Here is a 27,960-nt window from a genome sequence, read left to right as displayed (position 1 = left end):
TGCTATCAGGTTGCCTGTAGCTTCTCCGTGGGTGACAGGCAGCGAGTGCGATGGGACAGGAGAACCGTCCTTGTCTGCGAGAGGGTCTATCAGCATTTTCCAGGTAAGGTAACCCCTGATCTCCCGTCTTCCTCACCCTCTCAGATGGCAGAATTCTGCCCGGGGATTTTACAGATAAGACGTATACACCTGATGCCAGCGAGTCAGCGGTGGCACTCAGCGACTTGCAGGCACCTGGTCACTGTACATCGGCTTCTGCAGCTCTTATGGGTGGCACAGAAACTGCGCAATCATCTGGGAATACGTCTGATGCGTTTCCTTAGTACATGGCAGGTGAGCGACATTGGTTCCTCGGAAAGGTTTCATGTTATACGGAGTTTAATACCTGCATATTGGGCCTGTTTCACACTTGATCGCAGGGCAAGTTTGTTCTCAAAATGGGCAAAATCATGCTGCGCTGCAGGTGGGGCAGACGTAACAGGTGCAGAGAGAGAGTTAGATTAAGTTATTTTGTTTCTGTGCAGGGTAAATACTGACTGCTTTATTCTTACACTGCAATTTAGATTTCAGTTTGAGCACACCTCACCCAAATCTAACTCTCTCTGCACCTGTTACATCTGCCCCACCTGCAGTGCTGTACGGTTTTGCCCAGCTGTGTGCTTTATTTCTCTGTTAGCAAACCTGAATCAGGCCCAATATTCGCTAATATAAAACTATATTCAAGTGAAAACTAGTAATTAATGACAATAGGGGTCATAAGAACCGTATTTACCTATAATTTGCCTAGACAGGGAAGTAACGACATGTTCAGCTGCAACGGGCCCTTGTAAATGATATAGAAATGTTGCGAAATATACTGGATTTACTATAGATTTGTTCTCTATGCTATTATGAAGATTATATTTGAATTTTAAGTTATATATTAGGAATGGATAAACACAGTTTAGTGCCATCTTTGGGTGGTGATACCTAATAGAAGTCTATGGGTTTATCTATAGAATTTCCTCTGAGAGGGATCTAATCAGGTCCCTCCAGCACCCACTGTGATGTGCCTTCAGAGGGACTAATCCCATAAGTCTTCTATTGCAAAGGGCAGCTGGTATGTCACATCCCTGCACAGAGCGCAGTGGAAGCACTGATTCTCACCCATATGAGCATTCCTGGTTCTCCCGTCTAGGTGGCATTTGGCTGGCTAGGTACGGCTGGCAGGGGGCTGTGGGTGCACAATTGTCTATCGACTGGTCTGGTGGGGTCCTCTCTGCCAGCTCCTGGAGATGGGCACCGCCATATTGGTCAGGTCACCTGATCCAACCTGCGGCCAATCAGGGATCTTCCCAGCTCTGCTGACTGCAGGAACCAATGGTTGAGTCCCTGTAGGTATATAAGGGAACTGCATGGCTGTCTTTGCACCACAGAGTGTATACTAGTAATCCGGGTTCTCAGATTATCATTGTCTGCTTTGAGTTTCTCTGGTATTCATGGATCAAGTATTCCAGTGCTTCACCATCATTCCCGATTGATATATTCCAGTGTTACCAGAATCCCGGGTTCAAGTCTTATGTTCCAGAGTTATCGGTATTACCAGGTTGTAGTTTCCAGCGCTGCTGGTATCCCCGGTTCTCTCATTCATATGATAGGCAGAATGTGATTGGACACCACTTGTCTCTGTTAGAAGCTTGCTTATTAGGGATGGCCATCGTTGCCTTTCGATGGCAAAAGTGCAACTGGCCTTCGATGGTGTATAAGTATGCAATGGATGACCTTCAATGTTTTTACATATCAATGGTCCTCCATTTGCTTTGAAAGATTGGCCTGTCGGCAATCAAAATACGGGGGAAGGGCTTCATGGGTGTTGGGGGCAGAGCTATTCTCTGTGTCCCAGCCCCTTGATGAAAAAACAATAACTATTCAGTTAAGCTTGACATCGATGGTGGGAAACCATCTGGTTCTCCTTCATCGATATCAAAACGATTCGACATCGGCCATAAAGCATCGATGATTTCTAATCATTGATGGTCAATGGCCATCCCTATTGCTTATGTACTTCTGCAGTGTTACCCCCGCCGACTACACAGGGCGCCTGCAGTTTCCAGCGTCGGATACTTTGCATCCACAATGTCAAAAAAGAGACAAAGTGTAATAAATGCCAAAGTTAATTTTGTCAAAGAAAAAAAAAAAGAAGCGGAGAATCCTGAAGAGTATAAGAGTTATATTGTGTGGATACATCCATCAGACCATGTACGGCGCGGTGCGCCGGGATAGATACTGAGGTCTATTGACTTTAAAAGCTTCATAAAGCTGAAGTGAGCATTGTGCTCATGAAGCTACTTTTCACGTCTGCCTTTCCCGATAATGCCTGCATTAACCTTGGGTAGAACGCCATTAGTCATGGTGTTACTGTCCTAACGCTCAGCTCAAATTTTAATAATAAAAAAAAGCCGGATAATCAGCATAAGGTTTGTGAACGTAAGCAGACAACGGGAAGTCAGAACACGGTCCCCTATATGTACACAACTGCAGAATATTGCATCCTTTCCCATGCTAAACTGCAGAGCATTCCACCGTTATTTATCATTGTGCCTCCTCTCATGTACAGTATTATCCAAACTGCAGATTATACTGTATGGCAAAGTACATCCTTGTACACGTTCGTGCTCTAAGACATGGGTGTCCAAACTGCGGCCCGTGGGCCAAACGTGGCGCACACCTGCTGCAAGGCTCCCAATGCAGAATATTGCATGCTATACTCAGATTATGCTGTATAGCGGTGGTTCTCAACCTTGGTCCTCCCCAACAGTTCACATTTTCCAGGTCTCCACACAGAATCACAAGTGAAATAATTAGCTCCGCCTGTGATCTTCTAAAATGTGTCATAGAGTAATGAGTGCACCTGTACCTGCTGGGTAACTTGGAAAACGTGAGACTGACATAATCATATAAAGCAGTGGTTCTCAAACTTGGTCCTCGGGACCCCCCACAGTGCAGGTTTTCCAGGTTACACAGCAGGTGCGCAGGTGCACTCATTACCGACTGACCCATTTTAAAAGATCCACAGGTGGAGCTTATTATATCACTTGATTCTGTAAGGAGATCTGCAAAATATGCACTGTGTGGGGTCCTGAGGACCGACTTTGAGAACCTGTGATTAAAGATTAGGAGGGTACAGCGCATACTGTTCCATGCAGAGGTGCTGAGAGACCCGGGCCCAAGACCTGGGCCCAGTGTAGGCAGAGACAAAGTAGGATCACCTACTAGATTGTAAGCTCCTCCGAGTAGGGCCCTCTTCCCTCCTGTTGTCAAAGCCCTCTTCTCTTCACATGTCACTCACAGCTCTCCTTTACTCCAACACCCAGTGACCATCTTCATACTCATCTCCATCATTGGCCTCAAGCCTCTAGTTGTATGTTGATTGGGTCCTCACTACTTACATTTAAGCTGTAATGTGTATTGAACTGTGGTGCTCTTTTATTTGTACTGTATTTTTGTTATTTATTCAATGTTATGCCAAGTTTTGTCTCCCTGTATTGTTCCTTTGTACGGCGCTGCGAAACACTTGTGGCGCCTTATAAATAAAATTATAATAATAATAATAATCACGTCAAATGATCTACCAATGGGGCTTCCCGACCATTGAAGAGCAGTAAGCGACTCAGGGATCCCAGATTTTCTGTGCAATCAAATTTGACTACATTGCCAACTACTGCATTTTTAGCGGGAAGGGGGTGGGGGTGCGGACGATGTCACTGAACAGTATCGTTCAGTATGTATGCAGCATATTAGTCATCTGGGAGCACTGTTGATATCGTTAATGATATCGGCGGAGGCGCGACTAGTATAGTCTGTACCCAGCTTTACACTTAACCATTAGTGGATTTTACCTATGGTCTGCACCACCTCATTGAGCCAGCTGCAGTCTGTGACGTCACTGGTTACACTGTGACTGGCAGTGACTTCCCATTGGAAGTCCTACCTGCCAGTCACCTGTGGGGCAGGCAGTCCCATTGGTAGGTATTTCCCCCTTCGTGGTCTGCCAGTCTGAGCTGTGATAGGCAGAGAGCTGGCTTCATGTAGGACACCACTTTCTGCCTTACCATGCAGCCCTAGCAGGCTTCTATGGTCTGCAGCCGATGCAGCTGTGAGTTACATTTTCAAAAATAATATGTAAACTACACATATATTTGTTATAAGTAAAAGTGTGGGTGGGTCATGAAAATTCCATGTAACCTAATGCCCTGTGACCTTGGTCTCGCTATATGTGTGCCCACTATATCCAGGCATTAGAAGTGGGCGATAGTATGAGGAAACCTCTTATTGGGAAGTGCGAATAGAACTGGCCTTTTGGATCCTTAATGACAAACATTTATTTCAATCATCAGCCGGCAAATGTTGATTTATTGGAGTGTCTGCATTAGCGATGCCGCCATTCCTCTTCTGGGCATATATACCCGTCTTTATCACATGGATGCATTATAATAATCTGCCGCTCAATCTGGATCCATGCGGCGCCTGTGCCAGGATCCAAATAACACAGCTGGCAGCCGGGAAAGCGTTTGATGTTGTAATAAAATGATACAAAGCAGCGTCATGCTCATCTGACTGAATGGACACATTAATATTTAGCTGTAATCTCTGTGAATAGAGATAGCGATGAGTTTACTATTACACTGTATAGTGATATTCCACCACTTTCTAAACTCTAGAACGTCACCCGCAGGAAAGCTCAGCGGCTGGTCAGGGGCGAGGGCGAGAAGTAACTTGCATGTTATTTTCATGCAGGTAAAACCCACATCCGGGATCTCACTTAGGGGCCAGGTCATCATTAGAACAATGGGAGAAAACACCTTCAGCCCCATAGATTTCTATATGCTGCCCGATCTACCAAAGTGCGGAATGCCAAGCAATCCTACACTTGTCTCCCGCAGCTACTGCCACCTGGAGACGGCACGTATGATGAGGTGTATATGATGTAGGACACGTATGATGAGGTGTAAATGATGTAGCACATGTATGATGAGGTGTAAATGATGTAGCACATGTATGATTCCGTGTAAATGATGTAGGACACGTATGATGAGGTGTAAATGATGTAGCACATGTATGATGAGGTGTAAATGACGTAGCACATGTATGATGAGGTGTAAATGACGTAGCACATGTATGATGAGGTGTATATGACATAGGACATGTATGATGAGGTGTATATGACATAGGACATGTATGATGAGGTGTAAATGATGTAGGACACGTATGATGAGGTGTATATGACATAGGACATGTATGATGAGGTGTAAATGATGTAGGACACGTATGATGAGGTGTATATGACATAGGACACGTATAGTGAGGTGTAAATAATGTAGGACATGTATGATGAGGTGTATATCACATAGGACATGTATGATTCAGTGTAAATGATGTAGGACATGTATGATTCAGTGTAAATGATGTAGCACATGTATGATTCAGTGTAAATGATGTAGGACATGTATGATTCAGTGTAAATGATGTAGGACACGTATGATGAGGTGTAAATGATGTAGGACATGTATGATTCAGTGTAAATGATGTAGGACACGTATGATGAGGTGTAAATGATGTAGGACACGTATGATGAGGTGTAAATGATGTAGAACACGTATGATGAGGTGTAAATGATGTAGCACATGTATGATGAGGTGTAAATGATGTAGCACATGTATGATTAGGTGTAAATGATGTGGCACATGTATGATGAGGTGTAAATGATGTAGCACATGTATGATGAGGTGTAAATGATGTAGCACATGTATGATGAGGTGTATATGATGTAGCACATGTATGATGAGGTGTAAATGACGTAGCACATGTATAATGAGGTGTAAATGACGTAGCACATGTATGATGAGGTGTAAATGACGTAGCACATGTATGATGAGGTGTAAATGATGTAGGACACGTATGATGAGGTGTAAATGATGTAGGACACGTATAATGAGGTGTAAATGATGTAGGACATGTATGATGAGGTGTAAATGATGTAGGACATGTATGATGAGGTGTAAATGATGTAGCACATGTATGATGAGGTGTAAATGATGTAGGACATGTATGATGAGGTGTAAATGATGTAGTACATGTATGATGAGGTGTAAATGACATAGGACATGTATGATGAGGTGTAAATGACGTAGCACATGTATGATGAGGTGTATATGACATAGGACATGTATGATTCAGTGTAAATGATGTAGCACATGTATGATGAGGTGTAAATGATGTAGCACATGTATGATGAGGTGTAAATGACATAGGACATGTATGATGAGGTGTAAATGACGTAGCACATGTATGATGAGGTGTATATGACATAGGACATGTATGATGAGGTGTAAATGAAGTAGCACATGTATGATTCTGTGTAAATGATGTAGCACATGTATGATTCCGTGTAAATGATGTAGCACATGTATGATTCAGTGTAAATGATGTAGCACATGTATGATGAGGTGTAAATGATGTAGCACATGTATGATTCCGTGTAAATGATGTAGCACATGTATGATGAGGTGTAAATGACGTAGCACATGTATGATGAGGTGTAAATGATGCCTCACTGTGCCTCATTACACCTGCCCCATTGTGCCTCATTACACCCCAGGCCTATGTGTAGATGATGGTCCCGGTGGCAGTACACACCCTGCACATACTTGGTAAAGCGAGTTCCCTGGTTTCTCTGCTGTAAAATGAAATAAAGTTGAATGATCCCTGTTGACTTAGCAATAAACCCTGAGCTGTGTATTATGGAAGCATTGCCGTATACAGCACAGAGCGGGTTATCTCCCCTTCTCAGCCTCCGGCACAGCCTGGGCGTGCTGCCGCTTCCCTCCTACTCCACAAGATTACACAGTCATTCATTTCCACCAGCTACATGTCAGACCCCGATAAGGGAACACTGAGCGGTGATAGTCTGTGTGCTCAGCCGCAGTGGAGAGCTTCCGCCCCCTCAGCAATCATCTATGAACTGGAGAGAAGAAGCCGGATACCAGCTGGATGGCTTAGTGTGTGGCAGCATGGCCGGCCACCTGGGGCGTGTCATCATCACCCAGCGACAATCCCTTACCATGGACAACTGAATGAGAGATGCCAACCTACCGCACATGCCACTGGCTCCAGCCAACTGGGCTTCCTCAGGAAGATTGGCCCTGTAACCATGACTGGTGGATGCCAACTTCAACAGGGACAGGTGCCCCCATTGTGGATGGCCATCAATAGGTTAATCGTCAATGTTTTTTGGATCTCCCCAATCAATGCTAAAACAACCTATAAGAGGAAACTACAGTATTTATGGTTAATAAACATCAATGATCAATGCGATGAGCGGGTACATACATTCCATCCCCCAGCGGAGCGTGTGAGTGTTTAACTCTGGATCCTCGTGGGTGGTTCCAACTTTCCAACCAGTCTGCTGCCAATCACATGCTGTCCCATCTTCTGTTGTAATACTGGGAAGAGGCGTGGCTGTAGTCCCAGGTTATCCCAGCATCTGGCTACGCCTCCTTCCAGTAATGCATCAGGGAAGACTCTGAGAGACAGAACCAGCTTGGACAGAAGATGGGACAGAATCCTGCGGCAGTAGACTGCTTAGAAAGTTAGGTACTTGTGAGTTATCTGGACGCCCGATTTTTTGATTGTATGCCTTAAGTTAAGGCATACAATCAGATGCGATGCGATGCGATATCGCATCGCATCGCATCGCATGCGACCATCGGATGCGATGACCCGATTTTTCCATAGGAATCAATGTTAAAATGGACTGAGTCCATTTTAACATGGAATTCAATGGGAAAAAGGGGTCCTTTTCATACCCCTACTATCCAAGTGGGCATGGATTTGGATATAAACCTGTGGCGAGCGTAGCGAGCCACCGAGCCCGAAGCGTGGCGAGCGAAGCGAGCCCCGCGAGGGGACGGTATTCCGTGTCACCTCGCGGGGCTCGCTACGCTCGCCACGCTTCGGGCTCGGTGGCTCGCTACGCTCGCCACAGGTTTATATCCAACTCCATGCCCACTTGGATAGTAGGGGTATGAAAAGGACCCCTTTTTCCCATTGAATTCCATGTTAAAATGGACTCAGTCCATTTTAACATTGATTCCTATGGAAAAATCGGGTCATCGCATCGCATCGCATCCCATCCGATGGTCGCATGCGATGCGATGCGATGTCCCGATCCGACCCGATTTAGAAATCGGGCGTCCGGATAACTCACAAGTACCGAAAGTTAAAGCCGCCCACAGGGATTCAGAGGAAAGCGCTCACCAGCACGGTGGGGGGGGGGGGGGGGGGTATTCATTATACCTTAATTTCCACAAACGTAAGTGATAAAATGAGACGTTCACTTACTCATGGGGGACGGATGACCAGTTCTTCTATCTATCCTCTCAATAATTTTATGCTTCATGCCATAAGCAAAGCATGCAATATATAAAGGGGGCGCTAGGTGCATCAGTGCAACAAGAAGTGGGTTAGAGATTAGAATAGTATTCGGTCTATTGCAGAGACAAATAGGGGTAATATAAATGGCTCGATATCATGGCAGCAGTGGTAGGAGGTAGGCGTCACAAGAAAAAGAATGATACAACATCTAAGAAGTTGGTACAAATCCTGGGCAACCCTAACAAATGTAAAAAATAAGGTTGAATACATTTTTGGGAAATATTGGCCAATAATCGTCTGATTTCTACCAGATCCCTCAAATATTTAGGGGAAGATTTATCAATGAGTGATATTGTTGTTAACAATTATTCTTAATAATAAATGTTGCCCAAGCCAGTCAGCTCCTAACTGTCATGTGTTTGAAAAAAGACTGATTAACTGGAAGACCCCGTATCTTTGTAATATCCCTCATTGGGAATGTATTCAATATGGGAATCCGACTGTCGGAACGTCCTCACAGTCGGAATCCTGGGCCGTTTTCGCTCAGTTCACCTATAACTCGACAGCCGGAATTCAATGTTTTGGCTGTCAAGGGTCGGAAACAGGGTGGATCAGCGAAAATGGATGCTGATTGTCCCAAAAAAATGGGCGTGAATTCCAAAATCTACGGCTGTTTCCGACAAAACAGATCCGACTTGTTTTTAAGTCGGATCTCATGCTGTCGGAAACGGCATGTTACAGGCTGTGTTTGAAAAATGACAGTTAGGAGCTGAATGGCTGATTGTTTATCACTTTTTGAAGATTGCTAGATCTGGGCCTTTGACCAGGTATTTTAAAACGTTTCTAAAAACGGGTCTGCCAGCTAAAACCCCTTTCACACCGCATGTCTTTAAACAGTATTTCAGTGCAGTTTTGTTCTCAAACGGTATTTCAATGCAGTTTTTGTTCCTTCACAACACTGAACCCGGTTTAACCCATAGAAAACAGTGGAGGAAAAAAAAGCGGGTCTGAAACGGGTAGGACCCTGCTTTATTACCGTTTAGAAATACCAGTTTAACAGAACCGGTAAATTCACTCTGCACCTTTCAGACTGCACAAATTACAGTTTTAAAACGGTAAAAAAAGGCAAAGTAACGGGTAAAAAGTTTGGTCTGAAAGGGGCACCAGAGATCTCAATCCCCCCAGAAGAGGACACAACACAGATGAAATCTCACCACCCCCTGCCTTTCATTCTGCATTCACTCTGATACCAGGAGCACCGAGCCAGCAGGCTTTGTATAAGAGCACAAAGCTTCACATTTACGCGTATTAAATATTTTTCTTCCACCTTAAGTATACCCAGCCTTTCAATAAATTACAGATGTTATTTATAATATAAAAAGGCTTAAAAGACATTGATGAAAGACACTCCAAGCCCCCTCCTGGCTATCTAAAGTTCCCTTCTTGACTGCTATTACTATGCTAATGCATCTTCTTCAACTTCTTAGAAGTATTGTCAAAAGTATGCATCATATAATAATACAATTAAATCTACAATGCCTCCATTGTTATGGATTCCGAACCACTGTCCCCCCGTTCCAATTATCCAGCCGCAGCGCAGCGGTTTCTGCTGCCTAAATATAAATAGAGGTTCTAGGTAATTTATAAGTCTGATGCGCTTCAGATTCTGCAGTTGCAGAAAAGTTTGGGAAGAAAAGCCAGAACAAAGTCTAATGAATTAATTAGAAATTAAAGGAAGTCAGTTCTGCCGAGAAGGATAGAGAGATATTCAGAGCTCCGGGGCATAATAGAGAATGAGGGAGATGTGCCGGGCACCGGGGGTTCTGTGTGCCAGTGCAGGGTGATGTGCCGGGCACTGGGGGTTCTGGGCGGGATGTACTAAAAGGAAAATGCGGTAAAACGGGAGTTTTACCGCATTTTCCTATGTACTATTACCCGTCCGCCCCGTTTTCGCCAGGCAGGGTATCGCCACCCTCTGGGTGGCGATACCCTATAGAAGCCTATGGGCTTCTTTTTGCCCCCCGCCGCAACGCTGACCCCCCCTTTCCCCCTCCCTTGGGCTTACCTTCTTGCAGGTCCTCCAGGACCCCGGAAGTTAAGCCCTTCCTCCCCCTATCAACGCAGCCGGACGTCCTTACGGCTGCAGGGGGGAGGAGGAGGCGCCGGGGACAGCCTGCTTAGCTGTCCCCGGCGTGTTAGTACATATGCGGCAGCATCGCGGCGGACACCCGGCAAAGGGCGGCGATGTATACATCCCGCCCTCTGTGTGCCAGGTACCGTGGGTTCTGTGTTTGTAAGACTCGTCCAAATCTGGGCTGAAAATATCATCACACTTTCATTTTACGGACGTGATGCCACGAAATAGACAGTTTGGAGCAAATTTACTGAAGCTTCTAAAAATGAAAAGAAGTGATGTTTCCCATAGCAACCAAATCAGATTTTGTCTATCATTTCTCTATTGCATCTTTAGAAAATGATAGAATCTTATTGGCTGACGTCACATCAGCGCCCGCCCCTTTTCGGCGATCTACAGAGGAAATAAAAGTCAGTTCATGCAGCAGGTACTAATGAGCCTTCTGTGAGGCTAACATCCCAAAGACCCGAACTGTGCCTTATGGATGGTGAACCCTCCCTCTCTTCGACCATCCAACCCCAGGATCCTATAGCCGTTCTTATAAAGAGCCCAATGGCTCACAACCGAACCAGCAAATCTGCTTGTTGACACCATAACGGTTGACATTAAATGGAATTAAAATACCCTAAGATCTGAAGTTCACAGACGCAAGCTACAGAGCAGGGGAGAAAATGCTGAATATATAAAGACTGACATAAAAGCAGATTCACACATTACAATAATAACTGATAACCCCTCAGACAAACATTGACACAGAGCCGATGACGGGAAGGGCACGTTCCTTGTCAGGCGACAGGTTGATAAATTAGTACAGTAATAACTGCGGTGTCAGTCTGCTGTGTTCACTTATAAAGGATTTTTTTTTTCCTGAAGATTAAAACAGAAATTGTCTGGGGAATTTCATTTTTAATTATGTGGAGAGAATAAACAGAAGCAACTGAACGTACAATGTGAATAATTGATATTATATGAATACCAAAACACTGCAGGTAGGAATTATTAACAGGATCATTCGCAGGAAATTGAGTGACCCAGGAGACGTTACCTCCAGATAACCCTGTGGTTTATCTACACACAGTGGCGTAACTAGAAACTTTGCTCCCCCCTGCCAGAAAAAACTGGCGCCCCCCCCCCCCCCCCCCCCACACACACACACATTTTTGTTAAAACAACACACAGGTACCTGTGCTGCTAGGAGGGTGGGGAAGTTAATGCATGTTGGTCAGGCTGTGGGCTGGGGAGGTTTAGGGTTAGGCTGCTAGAAGTGAGGGTAAGTTAACTTACAGAGCCCCTGTCAGGAAAAGGATACGGTCCCATGCTGTACATGCAGGCACCCTTGATTCACGTGGCAATTCATTCTTGACCGGGCGCTGCAAGAGGGTAGGCAGGTCAGCATACAACCGGAGGCTATTTAGAAGTTCTGTCCCCTTATGCGACACACACACCACACTTCCACTTAATCACTCCGTGCACTGCGCTGGATGCCGGCAGCTGGGGGAGGCATAGTGAGTGACAGCACATCTATGCGGCGCCGGAATGAATGGGTTTCTGCAGCCGCGGTGCTGTGTGTGTGTTTGTCCATGGCTTGGGAGGAAAACTTTCGCTGAGAGGGGACCCGGCGTCCAAATCAGCTCCTGCGCGCCGCTCTCTTTACAGCACGCACAGTAGGAGAAGCTGCGGCCATGGTGACGGGGCGGCTTGTTTAGGTCACACAAGGATGCTTTAGCTCACTCCAGCTCGGTGACCCTGCGCCCCAGAAGCACCGGCTCCCCCCCGCCATCGCTTGGGCTGCGGAGCCCAAGTTACGCCACTGTCTACACACTGTGTGTTATCTCACTCTAGCTCAGACGTTTGATCTTTTCACGGTTTACTGTAGCAAAATGAAAATTAATTTTTTTTTTAATTAGCTAATATAATCATCTGTTAATAAAAAAATATCCAGAAGACATAAAAATTTGCCAAGAGTGTGATAAATCAGTACGTTGTATAACGGCAACAGTCATGTTTCTCACAGGGCAGTTGCGCATGTTATATAATATAATATAATGAAACCCTTATAACGCAGTTCAGGCGAAGGCCACTAGAAGGTAGACTAATAGCCCAAATCTAAAATAATTCACCAGACCCAATTTATGGGGGGAGGTATCAAACCTTGGGGGATGATAAAATGGAGTAACTGCTTGAAGCAACCAGTTAGCATCTGTCATTTCAAAGACTATGGCAGTTACCACATCTAGTCTCGTACAATGTATTGTGGCCCTCATCCAGCATGGACCACTGTATTGAGGACCACATCCAGTCTAGTCCAATGTCTTGAGGACCACATCCAGCCTGGTCCAATGTATTGAGGACCACATCCAGTCTGGTTCAATGTATTGAGGTCCACATCCAGTCTGGTCCAATGTTTTGAGGGCAAAATCCAGTCTAGTCCAATGTCTTCAGGACCACATCCAGTCTAATCCTTGTTTTGAGGACCACAACCAGGCTAGTCCAATGTCTTGAAGACCACATCCAGTCTGGTTCAATGTCTTAAGGTCCACATCCAGTCTGGTTCAATGTCCTGAGGACCACATCCAGTATGGTCCAATGTTTTGAGGATCACATCCAGGCTAGTCCAATGTCTTGAATACTACATCCAGTCTGGTCCATGTTTTGAGGACCACATTCAGACTAGTCCAATGTCTTGATGACCACATCAAGTCTGCTTCAATGTCTTGAGGTAAACATCTAGTTTGGTCCAATCTGCTTGGTCCAATGTCCACATTCAGTCAAGTGAAATGTCTTGAGGTCCACATCCAATGTCTCAAGGTCCACATTCAGCCTGGTTCAAGGTCTTGAGGCTCAAATCTAGTCTGGAGCAATGTCTTGCGGTCCACATCTGGTCCAATATCTTAAGGTCTACATGCAGTCTTGTACAATGCCTTGAGGTACAAATCCAGTCTTGACCAAAATCTTGAGGTCCACATCTATTCTTGTCCACATACAGTCAGATCTAATCTGTTGGGGTCCACATACAGTTCAGATCCATTGTATTGAAGTTCACAGCCAAACAGTTCTGTGCATTGGAGTCTGCAACGTTTTCAATGCCACATACTGTACAGCCTGTCCCATATGTTAAGGTCAACATCCAATCTGTTTCAATGCATTTAGTTCAACATCTAGTCTGGTCCAAAGCATTAATCACCACATTTCAGATAACATTATGTATTCTTGTCTTCTACTGACTGTGCTACGCTATTTATGTAGAGAAATGTTTATCATTTTTATGCTATAACAACTCCCCAGTCCAGGATTTGATTAGCTACAGTGGATTATCATGGACCCTACAAAAGGTAAAGCAGACAGAGACTACAGTATAGGCTGACTTGCATTTTGAAGCTCTAGAGTAGGTTATGCATTCCCCATAATGAGAATACTCACTGTAAGTGCTGGAGAGGAAACTACCAAAACACAGCGTGTGAGAAGGTGCACTGAAGATCTCATCTATGTGTAATGTATTTTATTGAAAGGGTCTGTTGTTAGAGGTAAGCCGGCATCGCACTTAGCCTGGACTATGGATAGATTGTTGGGTTCTGTCAATAAGCATCGCCATCCTTTCTACCTGTTGTATACTGTATCTGGTGTCAGATCTCCAGTGCTCCACAGTCTCTTGAGCTTCATGAGACTACTGAAAGATGCCATTTAGAACAGAGCCCAGTGTAGTTACTTAAATCTTGTAATGTGGATCCTGCTATGGAAAAGAACCTAGGGACCAGAGGAACAAGGGCCATGTAGCAGATGGAATTACTGAAGGCTGATTTTGGACACACACAGGTAAGTACACATGAAGCCATCTAGGCAACATCATCCTTGATATTGCAGCATCCTTGGAATGTATTGCTCTACTTTAGGCATGGTAAATTGGATGTTATCTTATATCTTATTGTTGATTCTGATCATATTCCGATCATAAACAAATGATCAGATACAGGTTGGGGCTGGTGAAAAAAGTTGATGACCATTACCGATCTGCATGGTCAATGTCTGATCACCAATTAAAATCCAGTGGAGTTCAGCTGCATTCAGCTATGGGGGCCAAAGATCAGGTTTTGACCACCTTGGCCGCACACGCGGGTGGGTCATTTGAGCAGAGCTTGTCTCCCAGGCATTTGGACCAGGAAAAACTGGATCTACTACAATATGGCCACCACAATCTATTCATTTGTGAAATGATTGCTTCTTAGGAATGTGCATGGATCCGTCCACTCACCTGTGAGACCAGCCGGCGTAAGCTCTAGAATTTAACGCATACTCCAACTCAAAGCGGGTACGGAGGGCTGCCACGTGGCTACGACCAGGGTTTCCGCGGGCAACCAGACAGTCTGATGAGGCGGATGGCGACAGAGAGCCACTGCTGTTACTGGAGGCTGGAGACATCAGCTGCAACAATAAGATTAAAGAGATTATTTGGAGAGATGAGTAGGGTACCGAGAAATCGGACACATTTGCGATTATAAAGCGGATGCTACAATGGACGCAAAGTGGCTGTGTGTGATTGCGCAGCAATCTGATTTACTACCCTGCGCTAATGCTGGCATCCATGTGACTTCAAGCAGGAAGAGGCTCTGCCCACTGGTTTTCCGCCTACAGCCAAAACTGTTAGAATTCGTATTGCCACCTGCTCCGGCCACTTATCAGATACCGACTTCCACTCCTTGTATATGCGGCTCAGAGTAACATCCGTGGCACTACCACAAAACAGAACAGCTCAGTGTGACTGCAGTATTGCCACCCAGTTACCACCCTGAAATGCTGAATATACGCAAATCAAGATCCATACACTCAGAATCGGATGGATATATGCAAAAATGTATAAATTCGTTTCTCAAACTCGCTATTTGCGTCCATGAAAAAGACGTCTGAAGAGCGGGGGACGTTTAATGTTAAGCCAAGCTCCAGCCACCTGTACAGTAATAGATTTTACATTGACTTTGGGGTATATTTACTAAAGAATAGGTTACAGAAGTGGAGATGTTGCACCATTTGTTTTTGCAAAATCAGCCCCCGTGCCATAATTCTGATGCAATCCCCATATTCCTGAACATAATGCCCAGTGGCAGTCTATTGATATACTCTGCCATTTTTTTTTTCAACCACCGACTAAGCAGGAATTTTTTTAAATTGACTAATGGGGTAAAAAGAGTCAAATGTTCCGCCCAGGATGCCTTGAAACCGGGCACAACAGCTAGCTTTACTTATTTCTATACTGTCAGCAAAACTAATGATGTTCCGACAAACACGGTTTGAAGAAAAAACCTTTGAAAGAATTGGACATTGAAGGACAAATATAACAAAACTAAATGATATCAATCCAAAGCCGGGCAATAAACAAAGGCGTATTAAATAGATTAAACGGACACAAAGAAATAAAACAATTTCTTTACGCAGATTTATTTCCGCGCTCAGAACAGATGAACGTTGGCAGCCTCGGGGCGTACAGCTGATCTCCTGTCTCAGACAAAGTAATGATGGCAGCGATGACGCAGAATTATTGCCCAGCGATCAACGGCCGAAATAAATAAACAGATGATTCAGCCAAATTGGATCTAAAATCTATTTAGGAGGGTGAAACGGTGACGAATGGGAAAGATAATTCTCAGCTCACCTAATCTGACCTGAGGCAGCTACGAGTTCCATAATTTAACATCATTGTCCCCCCACACTTCATGCCAGAGTGTGCCATTCATTTATGGCTGAGCTGCGCTCACCTGTGCAGGCCGGGGAACGTGTGCAACCAATGTTATAAATTGCAGCCTGCTGCAGTAATCTATCCGGGTGCTTCTGTCAATCACTGGAAATCTTCCTGCTGAACATTTCTTTCACATTGCACCTTGCGCTGTGCCTCAGCGCCGTCAGGGGAATAATGTACTGAATGCAATATTCAGATGGCGCTCATGTAAATATCATTAAAATCAGTAAGAAATATTTTTTTTCTTTCTCAAGCCTTTTAGGTTCATTGATTTAGTTCTCTGCTTAGAAATTAATTTCTACTCGTGCTCTTTGCTGACGTTACAGGAACTACTTTATAGGTGGCGTCGAGAGAGCGGGTACTTTTAACCCAAGCCCGGGTCCGATGGAGGGCCCCGGGTCCCGCTCCCCCGCTGCAGAGAGCCAGACAGTGGGAGAAGAGAGCACAGGCCGCAGCAGCACAGCCTCTCCCCCCCAGCCCAGCACATGCTGCTCAGTGTCGTGTGCTGAGAGGGGGAGACAGGAAGCTGTCCGCAGTAAGCCATGTGAGGGGACGCGGTACACTTATACGGTGTCCATGCCGACTTATGCCAAAATACACACAAAAAACTTGGAAACCTATTGTCAACCAAAAAATAAATAAAAAACTCATGTCAACCTTTGTCGACCTTTTCAAAGTCGACTTTTTCACCATGACAACCTTTTGACTGGTGACCTTTTGACCCTGTCGACTATTATTTGATGACTGTTTGATTGTAGACCAAGATACTGTAGATTTGAAGGACCCAATCAGGGGGGGGGGGGGGACTGAGAACGCCCAGTGTTACAGATACACCCGGATTACCTCGATATTACACAGGCACTCCTCCAGCTGACATACCACCTCCGAGAACTCCGGCCGCCCCTGTAGAGACACAACCCATGTTAATGCCAACACTTTATTTATTGCACAGTATTAGAGTCACACAAGTCCCTGGGTACATTTACTAAGCTGGGAGGTCCACTGAAGATGGGATGTTCCTTCTCATTTATTTATCACCTTCTGGAAGATATTAGATATTATCTGAATGGTTGCTATGGGCAACATCAAAATATTCAATCCAAATTTGACCTTGTGTGAATTCATCCCTAAGCATAGAAGTATGTCTTCAGTATATTAAATGTTATTTTATTGTGAACACCGGAACAGTCTGCAACTTTTAGGCACTACCTATAGTTATTGGACCTGCTGTTTTCCACAATAATTTAGCAAGAGCCAAATGATTATACTTACAGCTAACAGCAGCATGCTATGGATGATTGCACACCAGCACAGATACCAAAGACCCTGTGTTATCATTGTTCTGCTGTTTCTCTCTTATGTCGTGGGGGGAGGGGGGTAATGAGAGCCTTCAGCAGAGACTCCTGAACTGACCACTACAGCTAATCACAGTGATTACAGCAAATCATTACTCTTGTAAAGAAACTCCTTAGTGGCGCCCTGGTAGATTATGAAGAATGCGGGAGATTAGAAGGTCAATACAGGGTAGTAGGAGGTCTAGGACTGAAACGGGAGCCTCCAGCAGGAGAGTAGGCATATATGGAACAGGGTAGTTGCAAATCTTCACAAAAGTCACCCCCACCTCCCCTTTTAGTACCACTCAAGCCTTTCATAGATCACACCGCCCTTTAAACTGCCCCCACTCTGTGGCCATAATAATTTCGTTACACAGCATTGTCGTGTCCTTCCGCTTACGATACAGAGATCACAGCAGATGATCTAGTGCCCTCTCCTCTCCGATGTCCTGTCATAAAAAATATAAAAATGAGTCCTGGTAGATTGATTTCCATAGTGGCAGGAGAAGCGACACCGTCCTCTGATCGTTAATCAATCATTAGCACTTCCTCAGCTAATAACTCAAGTTGAATCTCTCACCTAATGTGTGTTGCAGGTGCCATCGCTCTCCTGCTCGGCGCTTGCCTGTATTTAGTGGAGAGCTGTCCTTCTTCCTGCACGGTCTGCTCTCAAGAGGCAACTGTCTGCCAAGGCCTGGCATATATAACAGGTAAGAGCCCTGTCGCTGGAGTATTGCTGGTAGGACATTAGACGATTGGGCCACGCACAGAATCCCCCGGCAGAAATCATCCCGTGTCACAATTCCGGGGAGAATCACACAGGTGGAATAAATAACGGCTGTATACAAGGCCAGATCTTCTCTCCCTCCCGCTGTCTCTTCTTAACTTCCTGTCTATGCTGCAGGTAGAGTGTTAAAGGGCCAAGTTCCAGCTGAAGGGACGTAGGGATTATAAGGCGTGCGGTGGGGTGAAGCACAGCCTTTCCTGTCATACTAACGTATATACCGGAGTTTTGAATTTATAAAGTATGTCAAAAATACAAAGAATATATAATAAAATTATTATTTTTATTATTCTAATCATTTTTAGAGTCAAAACTCTAGAGTAAAAAGTCTATGGCAGGTGAGGCAGTGCCTCACCTACAGTGCCTCATCTGGCTACCCTTTCTGCACATCTCTTATCAAAACTCAGTGGATCTCCAGCAGTGTATACTGCTGCACATGTGTATAATGCTGGTATGTACCCCAGGGCTCATATACTGTGTTCAAATCTGGCTCTGGTACTTGCCAGCGACTCCTCAGCCATTTACCTCACCGCACGTCAGGAAGGGACACGGTGCATGAGGCCTGTGCTGGACACCCCCCCTCCCCCCCTCCCCCACCGCCCCCCTGTGCAGCCTAACACCGACAGTTGCAAAACATCAACTGATGCTGAATGCTGAATCACATTTTGTTGATCGTTGCCCTTTTATTCCAGCAGGTCGGTTGCAGTCGGCACTGCGTAACAATTACATATGGGCTTTTAATGTTTTTGGGATAGCACAGATTACACTTAACGACTTTATTTTTTTTTTTACGTCTTTAAAAAACAATCTGCAGCATCGTTATTACGGTCCGCACGGCAGCCTGTAAGGTTGGTGCCGCGTCCATTACAGATTAAGATGCGTTTTTTAATGGGATTCTTTTATTTTGTCATTTAACATACTGAGAAGCTGTGATTCCTACATTGCTATTATACTGTATATCAGTTATTTCCCCCAGGGCAACTATTAGCTGTTCTCCCTTTGTCCAAACTTAAATCATAATGATATGAAAGAAAAAAAAATCCCCAATTGAAGAATGAGTTGTTTTCACGTCCTTCGTTCCCTGGCTTGTAAATTGGACAAATGCTGATCTGATGTGTAAGGGGCACTTGCTGTGGGGAAGGTGGCTCTGAGTGCATCAGGCTCTGTGTTGTCCAGGAGAACCTCCAATCCTCTCCAGAAGTATTTACTGTACCCTAATGTGCTGCTCTTCAGCACAGTACAGGCACACTTGTACATAATTAGAGTTCAGCGTGGAAGATAGCGCTATCCTGGGATCAATCAGGACAATCTGATGGCAGGAGCACAGAATGACCAAAGATAAATACTGAAATCCTCTGATGATCGCTGGAAATAGGGAATAGTTAATAAAGCAGCATGCAGTGCAGAACTGTATAAGGCAAAGGGGGAGAGGTATCAAGCCTTGGAACTAGATAACGTGGAGCGAGATAAAGTAGAAGCCAGTCAGACCCTAAATGCCACAGTACAGGCCATGTTTGGAAAAAAATGACAGTTGTGAGCTGATCGGGTGATACCTTATCGATTTCCAAGTCTTGATACATCTACTCCATGAAGTGAAGAGAATTCCACATTACAGAAGAAATGTTGGGGAACGAGTGACATTTTTGGAGATAAAGGGTTTCCAGATTAAAGGGTCCACAGTGTCTATATAGGACAGTCAATAGGTCGACACACACAAAGTTGGCATTGACAAAAGATCGACACACAAGAGGTCGACACGTGAAACGGTTGATGTGAGTTTTTCATGTTTTTTTCCCCATTTTTCATGCTTTACGAGTCACGCGGACTCCGTTTAGGATGGTAACGCATGAAAAAAGGTAAAAAAAACCCTCATGTCAACCTTTTCACATGTCAATCGTTGTCATGTCGACATTTTACTTTGTAAATGACGACAATGTTCTTGTTGACTTTTTTGACAATGCCGACCTTTTAGTGTGGACCCATTGACTGTCTATGCAGACCCTGTCGACACGTCACTGGGATGCCAATAAAGGTTTTCTCTTACAGGGCTATTGGTGCAGGTGGCTTGCTCAACAATAGGTGACCACGCCCCATGCTATGTGGTCACGCCCCATGCCATGTGGTCACGCCCCCTCCTTTTGCACACATGCTGTTCCCCTATTCTAGATCTTAGAAAGACAATGGTGGGCTATAGATACTGGACATGAAATGAAAATACATTTACATTATGAACCTTCACAATAAACTAGTTATGGTCTTCTCATGTCCACCATTTGTTTCCACAGCTGTTCCCACCAATACTGAAGTCTTAATGATCACAGATGGAAATATAACGTCCATTGGCGCCACAGACTTCTCATATCTGCCAAACCTAACTCTGCTCAGATTAAGCGGAAACAAAATCCAGGAGATCCAAGATGGAGCTTTTCTAAACCTCGCCCAACTGAGGTCTCTAGTGCTGGATGGTAACCGACTATCTGGTGCGTCCGTCAGCAGCGAAACGTTCCTCCCGCTCCGAAATCTAGAAAACCTGCACCTAAACAATAACTACTTCGCCAGCATCAATGGGGCATGGTTTGAAAGCACGAAATGTCTGTTAAAGCTGGAGATAAACCGTAATCAGATCACAAAACTAACCCATCACAGTTTGGGGACCGACGCATTTCGCAGCCTGGAACATTTGGACCTATCGAGCAATTTTATAAGCTTCATACACGAGGAGACGTTTCTCAGCCTGCAGCACCTGAGGGAGCTGGACCTCTCTAAGAACAGGCTGACGAAACTCCCAGGCGTATTATCGGCCCTGTCCCATCTCTCCCTCCTCAACTTGGGCCAGAACCACTGGAACTGCACCTGCGAGCTTCACGAGTTAGCAGAGTATTTAAGGAATTATACATATTCTACCTCGCGGACCCTGAGGAACAGGAATGGTCTGCACTGCAGTTATTCTAGTAATCCACGGGTCAGATCTCTGCTGCAGCTGACGGCGTGGAACTGTGCGCCTAGGTCGTACAACATCACCGCCGCGGCGAAGGAAGGAGAACGGGGATATTTCAGGGAAGCGGTTTTTATAGCAATCTTAATTCTCGCAGGTAACACGGACCAGAAATGCCATGTGACCCATTCGGCGATAGAAGTAAGACCATCTAGGTCAGGCATGTCCAAACATCTCAGCATGCCTTGCCATAGTTCTAGCATTCCCTCATACCAAAGCTGTGGCAAGGCATGCAGGGACTTGTAGTTTCACAACAGCTGGAGGGCCATAGTTTGGACATGCCTGGTTACAGAACGTGTGGAAGTGGCATCTTAGAAGTTCAACACCCGCCACTTGTATTAAGTTAAAGGACGCAGCCTAGTGTCTGGAGCCAGCCCTGTTAGAGTCAGCCCTGAATGTTGCACCACAACAGAACCATGTTGCACTGCAGATCGGGGTGTAAAACTTGTGCAGACATATTCAGAGTTGGGAAGGGTTACTATCATGGTGGTTTTTACCTATGGGCTGCAGCCCCTCCAGGTAAAATCCACCACTGTTCTCTGCCTAAGTGAAGCCAGATGAAGTCAGTGAGACTGCTCTGGCTTCACTGTGACTGGCAGTGACTTCCTATTGGAAGTCCGACCTGCCAGTCACCCAAGGCAGTCCCATTGGGAGGTGTTCCCTCCCTCCGGGACACCGGTACATGGGCTGCTGGGCGGCAGCCCATAAAAACAGGTTCTACGCATGCGCAGTAGCGTACTGAGAATGCTACTGCGCTGGACCTGGGACCCTGAATGTGTGTTTGTGGACAGAAGCAGCCCATACAGGCTGGGGGCCAGAACATGCGCAGTACCAAAGAAGCTACTGCACAAGCGCTGGCTCCGAGACCGGCAGCGGTGACAGTGGGTGGCGACAGCGGTGGGAGCAGTGGAGCAGGGAGCCTGCATCGTGGTAGCCCCCCTCCACACAGAGGTAAGAGGCGCCGCTGGTTGCTATTAACTCAACTTAAATCACAAAGTGTAAAAACACAGCTGGTCAATCACTATAACTATACATTTTGCTCTCCCCTGCCAAAAAGTGTGTGCCCCCCCCCTCCAGGCTCCTCTCCAGCATGTTTCCCCAGCATGTGACGTGATGACGTCACACGCATAACTGAGGCCAGCATACACTGCTGCTTCCCTTGGCTCCAACGCATTCCCAGGCCGCCCCAGCACGCCCATCCGCCCACCCATCCTGTACACAGTAGCCAATAGCCGGCTCTGTGTACAGTCAATTGAATCAGTGGGGAATTTGTCATCTCAGCCATGGCCGCACCCGCGCTGCGGATGACTCGCATCTGGTGCTCAGTCAGTGGACAGCGGCAGGCAGCAGCATGTCAGTGCTTCCTGCGGGTGCCGGCGCCCTCACAGACCCTGTGGTCAATGATGCATGCAAAAGATAAAATCCAGGTTGAGTATCCCTTTTCCAAAATGGACCACGAGCATTTTGTATAAGGGATTTTTGCGGATTTCAGAATATGTTTTTTTTCCATACTTACCTCTTTCATGAGCAGGGGTGTGTGTAACCACCCTCCTGTTACAGTAATATACACATGGGCTAGAGTGATAATGAAACATATATAGAGGGGCCGGATGAGCAAACTTTTAAATAAATAAAATTATGTCCAACTGCAATTTCTGCATAATTCTATCTGCAAATGCCCAAATGCAGATCAAGTCGCGGAACTCTCCGGCAGGAGACTGATTAGCTGCGGACCGCAGTCCCTATTATTATCAATAGGGGCTATAGTCTGACCCAGGGCTGGGCAACACCGGCCCTCCAGATGTTGATGTACTACACATCCCAGCATGCCTTGCATCAATTTCAGCATGGCCACATAGCAAAACGAATGCAAAGCATCCTGGGATGTGTAGTTCACTAACATCTGGAGGGCCGGTGTTGCCCAGCCCTGGTCTAACCCATATGTACAGCCGGCTATGCTTCAGACGGCATTCGAGGGATCATAAGCTTCCAGTCGGCTCTGGGAACGGACATTGCAGGCTCAACATATTTTGAAATTTTGAAAGACTCCCCCAGCGTGCCGGAGAGGGATCTTCCTGCAACCACTGTCCCCATGAGCTACTTTATTACATAGCGCTGATACTTTCAAAATGAAAATATGGATTGTTAATGATCCAGGCACTGTTGCAATTATTATTTGTCATACTTGCCAAATTTGTGACTGCTCCCACTGAGCCTCACCCCCGTTATAGAGTTCAGAGGTTACAGGCTTTGTAAAACAAGGGGCGCGGCTATAATGATGCGATTCAGTGCAAATCTCGTCACACCCCCCCCCCCCACTGACTGGATGGATTAGCGGATGGCTGCAGTGGTCACTGTGTGGGGAAATGGAGGGGGGGGAGTGCGGTCAACTGTATGCTTAATCGGGAGATATGCTTTTTTTATGTGGAAGGCAGGGGTGCCACGTGGTTTTTAAGAAGCCTCCCGGCCATTCCAGGGAGAGTAGGCAAGTATGAGATTACATAGGCCATAGAGTGGACAAGCTTTAGCATTCCATGCTGGACAAGGGGTAATGACAATAAGGTACCTCCCAACATGGCAGTGCCGATTCGCTGGCCTTCACTGGCTGTTCTTGGGCAGAGTGGGGGAGGTCTTGGGTGACTCGTTAAGCATAACATAATAAATGACAGTTATAAAAACCATTGCAAAGGGAAAGGAAGGTGCTGCAACCTGGTTGGTCTTAATGGCATCATTCTGCTAGCTAGGATTGGTTGCTATAGACAACACCACATTATTCCCGTTACACCTGTGTACACATATGGTCCCTGAAATTGGCAATGTAGCAGGTGTCAATAAATGTGTTTACTTATTTAATTACAGGAGTAATTGCTGCATTATTCCTGAGCATCTTCATCATCGCCGTGAAATGTAATCTACGACCACACAATTCCGTGGAGCAGGATTCACCAACTTGCTGTTGTGGAGAAGCCCAACATTTCCCTGCAACAAGAAGCCACGCCCCTAAGATCCACGTATCCCAAGCGAACAGCGGTGATGTTGTGTCTTTTGTGGACCCTGCTAGGATTCGCAATCCCTACATGAAGAAGAATACTGGCTCGGTACAGCGGGGATATAATCCCGAGGGGTCAGGCAAGTCTTACCGAGCCAGCAGTAAGGAGAACGTGCCAGGGAGTTACTACGTCTGTTTCCACTGCCGATTGGTCCAGTGGCGCCCTAGCTGTCCCCCAGTCATGTCTGATACTGCTCCGTGGGCTGGCGCAAACACGGCTGTATTACAGGAATTGTCGCGGTATGACCAAGGTGAGATTTCTGAGAGTTGTATAAATACTGTATATAAAGCTGATATAAATGATGACATCAAGATGGCATTTAATGAGAGCTGGTCTCAACTCTGACCCCTCCCACCAGGATCAGTGATGTCACTTCCTGTCTCCAAACACCTCCAAACACCTCTGTTATCTCATGTACTCAGAGAGAGCTCCAAGCTCAGGGGAATTCTAAATAAAGAAACTTTCCTATATTCACAAGCAAGTGGGCAGTGATGGGGTTTGAGCTGGGTTGGGTCCCGCCCACTTGCTGGAAAAATGTCTGCATTGGACCATGTTTGCAAAGGGGTGGGAATAAAATGACACAACTAACACATAGAATTGCAGCATCAGGCCCCCGGGATCATCCTGTGACATCAACCCACTGAGATGGTAAATTTCCCCACCTAGAAAATAACGAAAGGTCCGTTATGAGTCTCTAGGTCCACAAGTTCCCATGTCGCTCGTTGAAGACGTTGGACCTGGGGATGTCTCAGCAGTGGGAACTGGGCAATCAGCGTTGGAAGCAGCTGTAAAAGTTGCATAGAGGACCAATTAAAAGCAAAGATCATGTAAGGATTCCTAGGCCCAAAACCAACTACCAGCATGGACTGTCTATAGATCAAGATGGTCACCCACCATAATGTTTTCTTTATATGTATACACGGCTTTGTTGTTACATTTATCGGTTGTTCTTTGATCTATATAATTCCACATCTTATATCTCCGTGTTTGTCTTCTATAGGTGCCACAAGCATTAGAGGACCGCTTCCTCCTCCCATCGTCTTGCCCGCCGTCAGATCTGACGCTACCCACATATCGGATCCAGGCTACGGTATCCCAGGGAGAGGACGCAGGAAGCCGCTGTCCTACCAGGAAAGTATTGATGTTATGAGTTCTCTAACAACAAAGGGTTCTGCACAAATGAAGATACATGCTGTGAGACCGCCGCCACGGACGCATCGATCACAAAAAGGAGGCCCCGGCGTTCTCCCAGATGATAGAAGAGATATATCTTTACCGGCAGATAATGACCTTATCTGTAAATACATGGAATGTGATAAATTAGGGGAACCCACAAGACAAATATCTGAACCAGAGACACAAAATGTAAAGTTTCAGGAACAGAAAATTCAGACTCATGTCACACAAGGAAATTGTTTTTTGAATGATAGCATAGTGTTGTCAGCGAGGATAAGAAGAGTGAGTATTCCAAGGAGTGTCGGATTTTATCTACCGCGTGCCCAGCATGAGCCAGACGTGTCGGCAAACTCGTCTCAGTCGCGCCAGGAACAACATTTCTTCCGGCCGCACCTGGGGAGCAAGTATCTCCTAACGATCAACAAGAACGACTGCCAGGATGGACAAGAGACCGTTGAGGATCCGTTGAAGGATTTGGAAGTCGAAGGCCAAGAATCTAGCATAAAATATACCAGGAAGTCGCAAGATTACTTGAGGGTGAAAGTCAACCTAAAACCGTTCCGGAAGTTAAGAGTCCATCCGCAACAAGGCACCGGTGTGGCCGTTGAGGCCACAAAGAGGGTCCGCGGCTCAAAACAGCTCCCCCAAAAGAAATTTAAAGGGCATTCTAGGTTATCAGGTGCCACAACGAGGGGAACAAACCAGAGCGTTGCAGCACCCACTGAACCCCATGGTATTGGCGATTCTACAACTGCGCCCTCTGGAATGACCGGCCATGCAAATGATGCAATTTCAGACGTGATGTGCGCAATGCTTACTGAAAGTGATAGTAATGGGTCAGGAACTGGACTGCAGCCTTCCAAAGTCCCCAGCAGAGACGAGCGTTTGGACGATGAGGAAGGAAACGCATCGATCCAGCAAAGCGTCAAACCCGAGGAGCCCACACAGCTGGCGTTGCAGTGCGAGCGCAAGGGGTTAACTGAGAGAAAATCGCAGGCACAACGTGGAATCCGAGATAGCGCCGGCACCCTCCCCGCAGATGTGCTTGGTACACAGCTGTCAAATGTCACCGGAATTTCTGGAGGAGAAGATTCTCTATCATGTGGAAATTACACAGAGTGTGAGATAGATATTACCGGCTCATCACTGCCAAGTAATAAGGTCAATGGCCACTTAGAGGGCCATAGAAGAGATGTTATTGCTGAATTGGGTCATTCGCTGAGACCCCATCATTCAATTAAAAACAACGCAATCAATGAACCTGCGGGCAGGGGGACTGAGGCGGCCAGCTCTGGCTCGCTCGAGGATCCTGTGGAAGGAGAATCACAGCTTCCTGCAGGCTGCGAAATACAAAAGATGAATTTTGAAGGATATACAGAGAATATACATGGTCCAGACTCTGCGGCTAATTTACAGAATGTTCCTGGACGAGAAGACCCGCCGTCCAGTGCTGCCTCTGCCATCCCAGCTGACACCAATGAGCATGTGCTGACAGATAACGGTCGTCTTCCGCGAGGACACCAGGACAATAAACCAGACGAAATGAACGCCTCACAACAACAAACTAACGACTCCACCTTTAAAGGCGCAGACCCTGCGACAGGACAATCAGGCGACTCTCACTCTATGGCAGCAAATGAGGCCCTTTCCACTGCCAGGCGAATCACAGAGGCCTCAGATCCAGCTGTGAAAGCCGCAGAACTGACAGAGAGCGAAGAACGGGCTCAGACATTGATTCCGCAGCAGGGCGAGCAAAACAATTCAAATAACAATCACTCCAAACCACCTGCGGAGACGGCGAGGAGGCTTCTCAGCTTGTCTGGCAGCTCCAAAGTCATCATCCTCGTGGAAAGTCTAAACAAAACAGTCAACCTACAAAAATATCTGACCGAACGAGGCAGGAGGCTCCAGGCCCAGCTGAAGACGGATCCTGCCAGTAACGACACTGACAGCGCTTCGGGGGATGGGGGTCAGAGGAAAAAAATCTCCCTCATTCTCCCGGAGAAACCCGGCGGCAGCGGAGCCCCGAAGTCGACCAGCAAAAAAATAAAGTGACTATTCAGCTGTAAAGTCAGGGATTCAGATGAAATGTCTGCAGGATCGCTAATAGGAGACAGGAACATAGGGGCAAATTTACTAAGCTGGGCATTCTGATGGAGATGAGATGTTGCCAAGAGCAACCAATGAGATTCTATCTATTATCTTCTAGAACAGTGGTTCTCAAACTCGGTCCTCGGGACCCCATACAGTTCACGTTTTCCCGGTCACCGGGCAGGTGCACAGGTGCACTCATTACTGACTAACACATTTTAAAGATCTAGAGGTTTAGCTAATTATTTCACTTGAT

At 46.0% G+C, this 27,960-nt stretch overlaps 2 protein-coding genes across 2 annotated transcripts in view; one reads left to right on the top strand and one right to left on the bottom strand.

Annotated features, from left to right (window-relative positions):
• The window catches only part of TNNI3K (TNNI3 interacting kinase), a 178,083-nt gene that overhangs the window by 7,317 nt on the left and 142,806 nt on the right, over positions 1–27,960 (bottom strand). The window contains exons 22-23 of the mRNA XM_083158252.1: positions 17,118–17,177; positions 14,796–14,965 (exon numbers count right to left, since the gene is read on the bottom strand). Coding sequence (XP_083014378.1) covers positions 14,796–14,965; positions 17,118–17,177 — 230 coding nt within the window. The remainder of the gene's footprint in view (positions 1–14,795; positions 14,966–17,117; positions 17,178–27,960) is intronic.
• On the top strand, positions 6–27,926 carry LRRC53 (leucine rich repeat containing 53). The gene is made up of 5 exons (XM_083157757.1): positions 6–103; positions 18,205–18,318; positions 20,678–21,484; positions 24,247–24,687; positions 25,438–27,926. The coding sequence occupies exons 3-5, from the start codon at positions 20,704–20,706 to the stop codon at positions 27,666–27,668; spliced, it is 3,453 nt and encodes a 1,150-aa protein (XP_083013883.1). The 5' UTR covers positions 6–103; positions 18,205–18,318; positions 20,678–20,703; the 3' UTR covers positions 27,669–27,926.

This window comes from Crinia signifera, chromosome 8 (genome assembly GCF_055691185.1).
Source record: "Crinia signifera chromosome 8, ASM5569118v1, whole genome shotgun sequence".
Classification (NCBI taxonomy): domain Eukaryota; kingdom Metazoa; phylum Chordata; class Amphibia; order Anura; family Myobatrachidae; genus Crinia; species Crinia signifera.
Note: the sequence above shows the minus strand (reverse complement) of the source record. Positions and strands in the feature narration are given on the sequence as shown.

Excerpts from the sequence above, each read along its gene's own strand:
- LRRC53 (XM_083157757.1), top strand. The coding sequence starts at position 20,704 with ATGATCACAGATGGAAATATAACGTCCATTGGCGCCACAGACTTCTCA. Across the intron at positions 21,485-24,246 it reads AGCAATCTTAATTCTCGCAG|GAGTAATTGCTGCATTATTC; the intron begins GTAACACGGACC and ends ATTTAATTACAG. Across the intron at positions 24,688-25,437 it reads ATTGTCGCGGTATGACCAAG|GTGCCACAAGCATTAGAGGA; the intron begins GTGAGATTTCTG and ends TGTCTTCTATAG.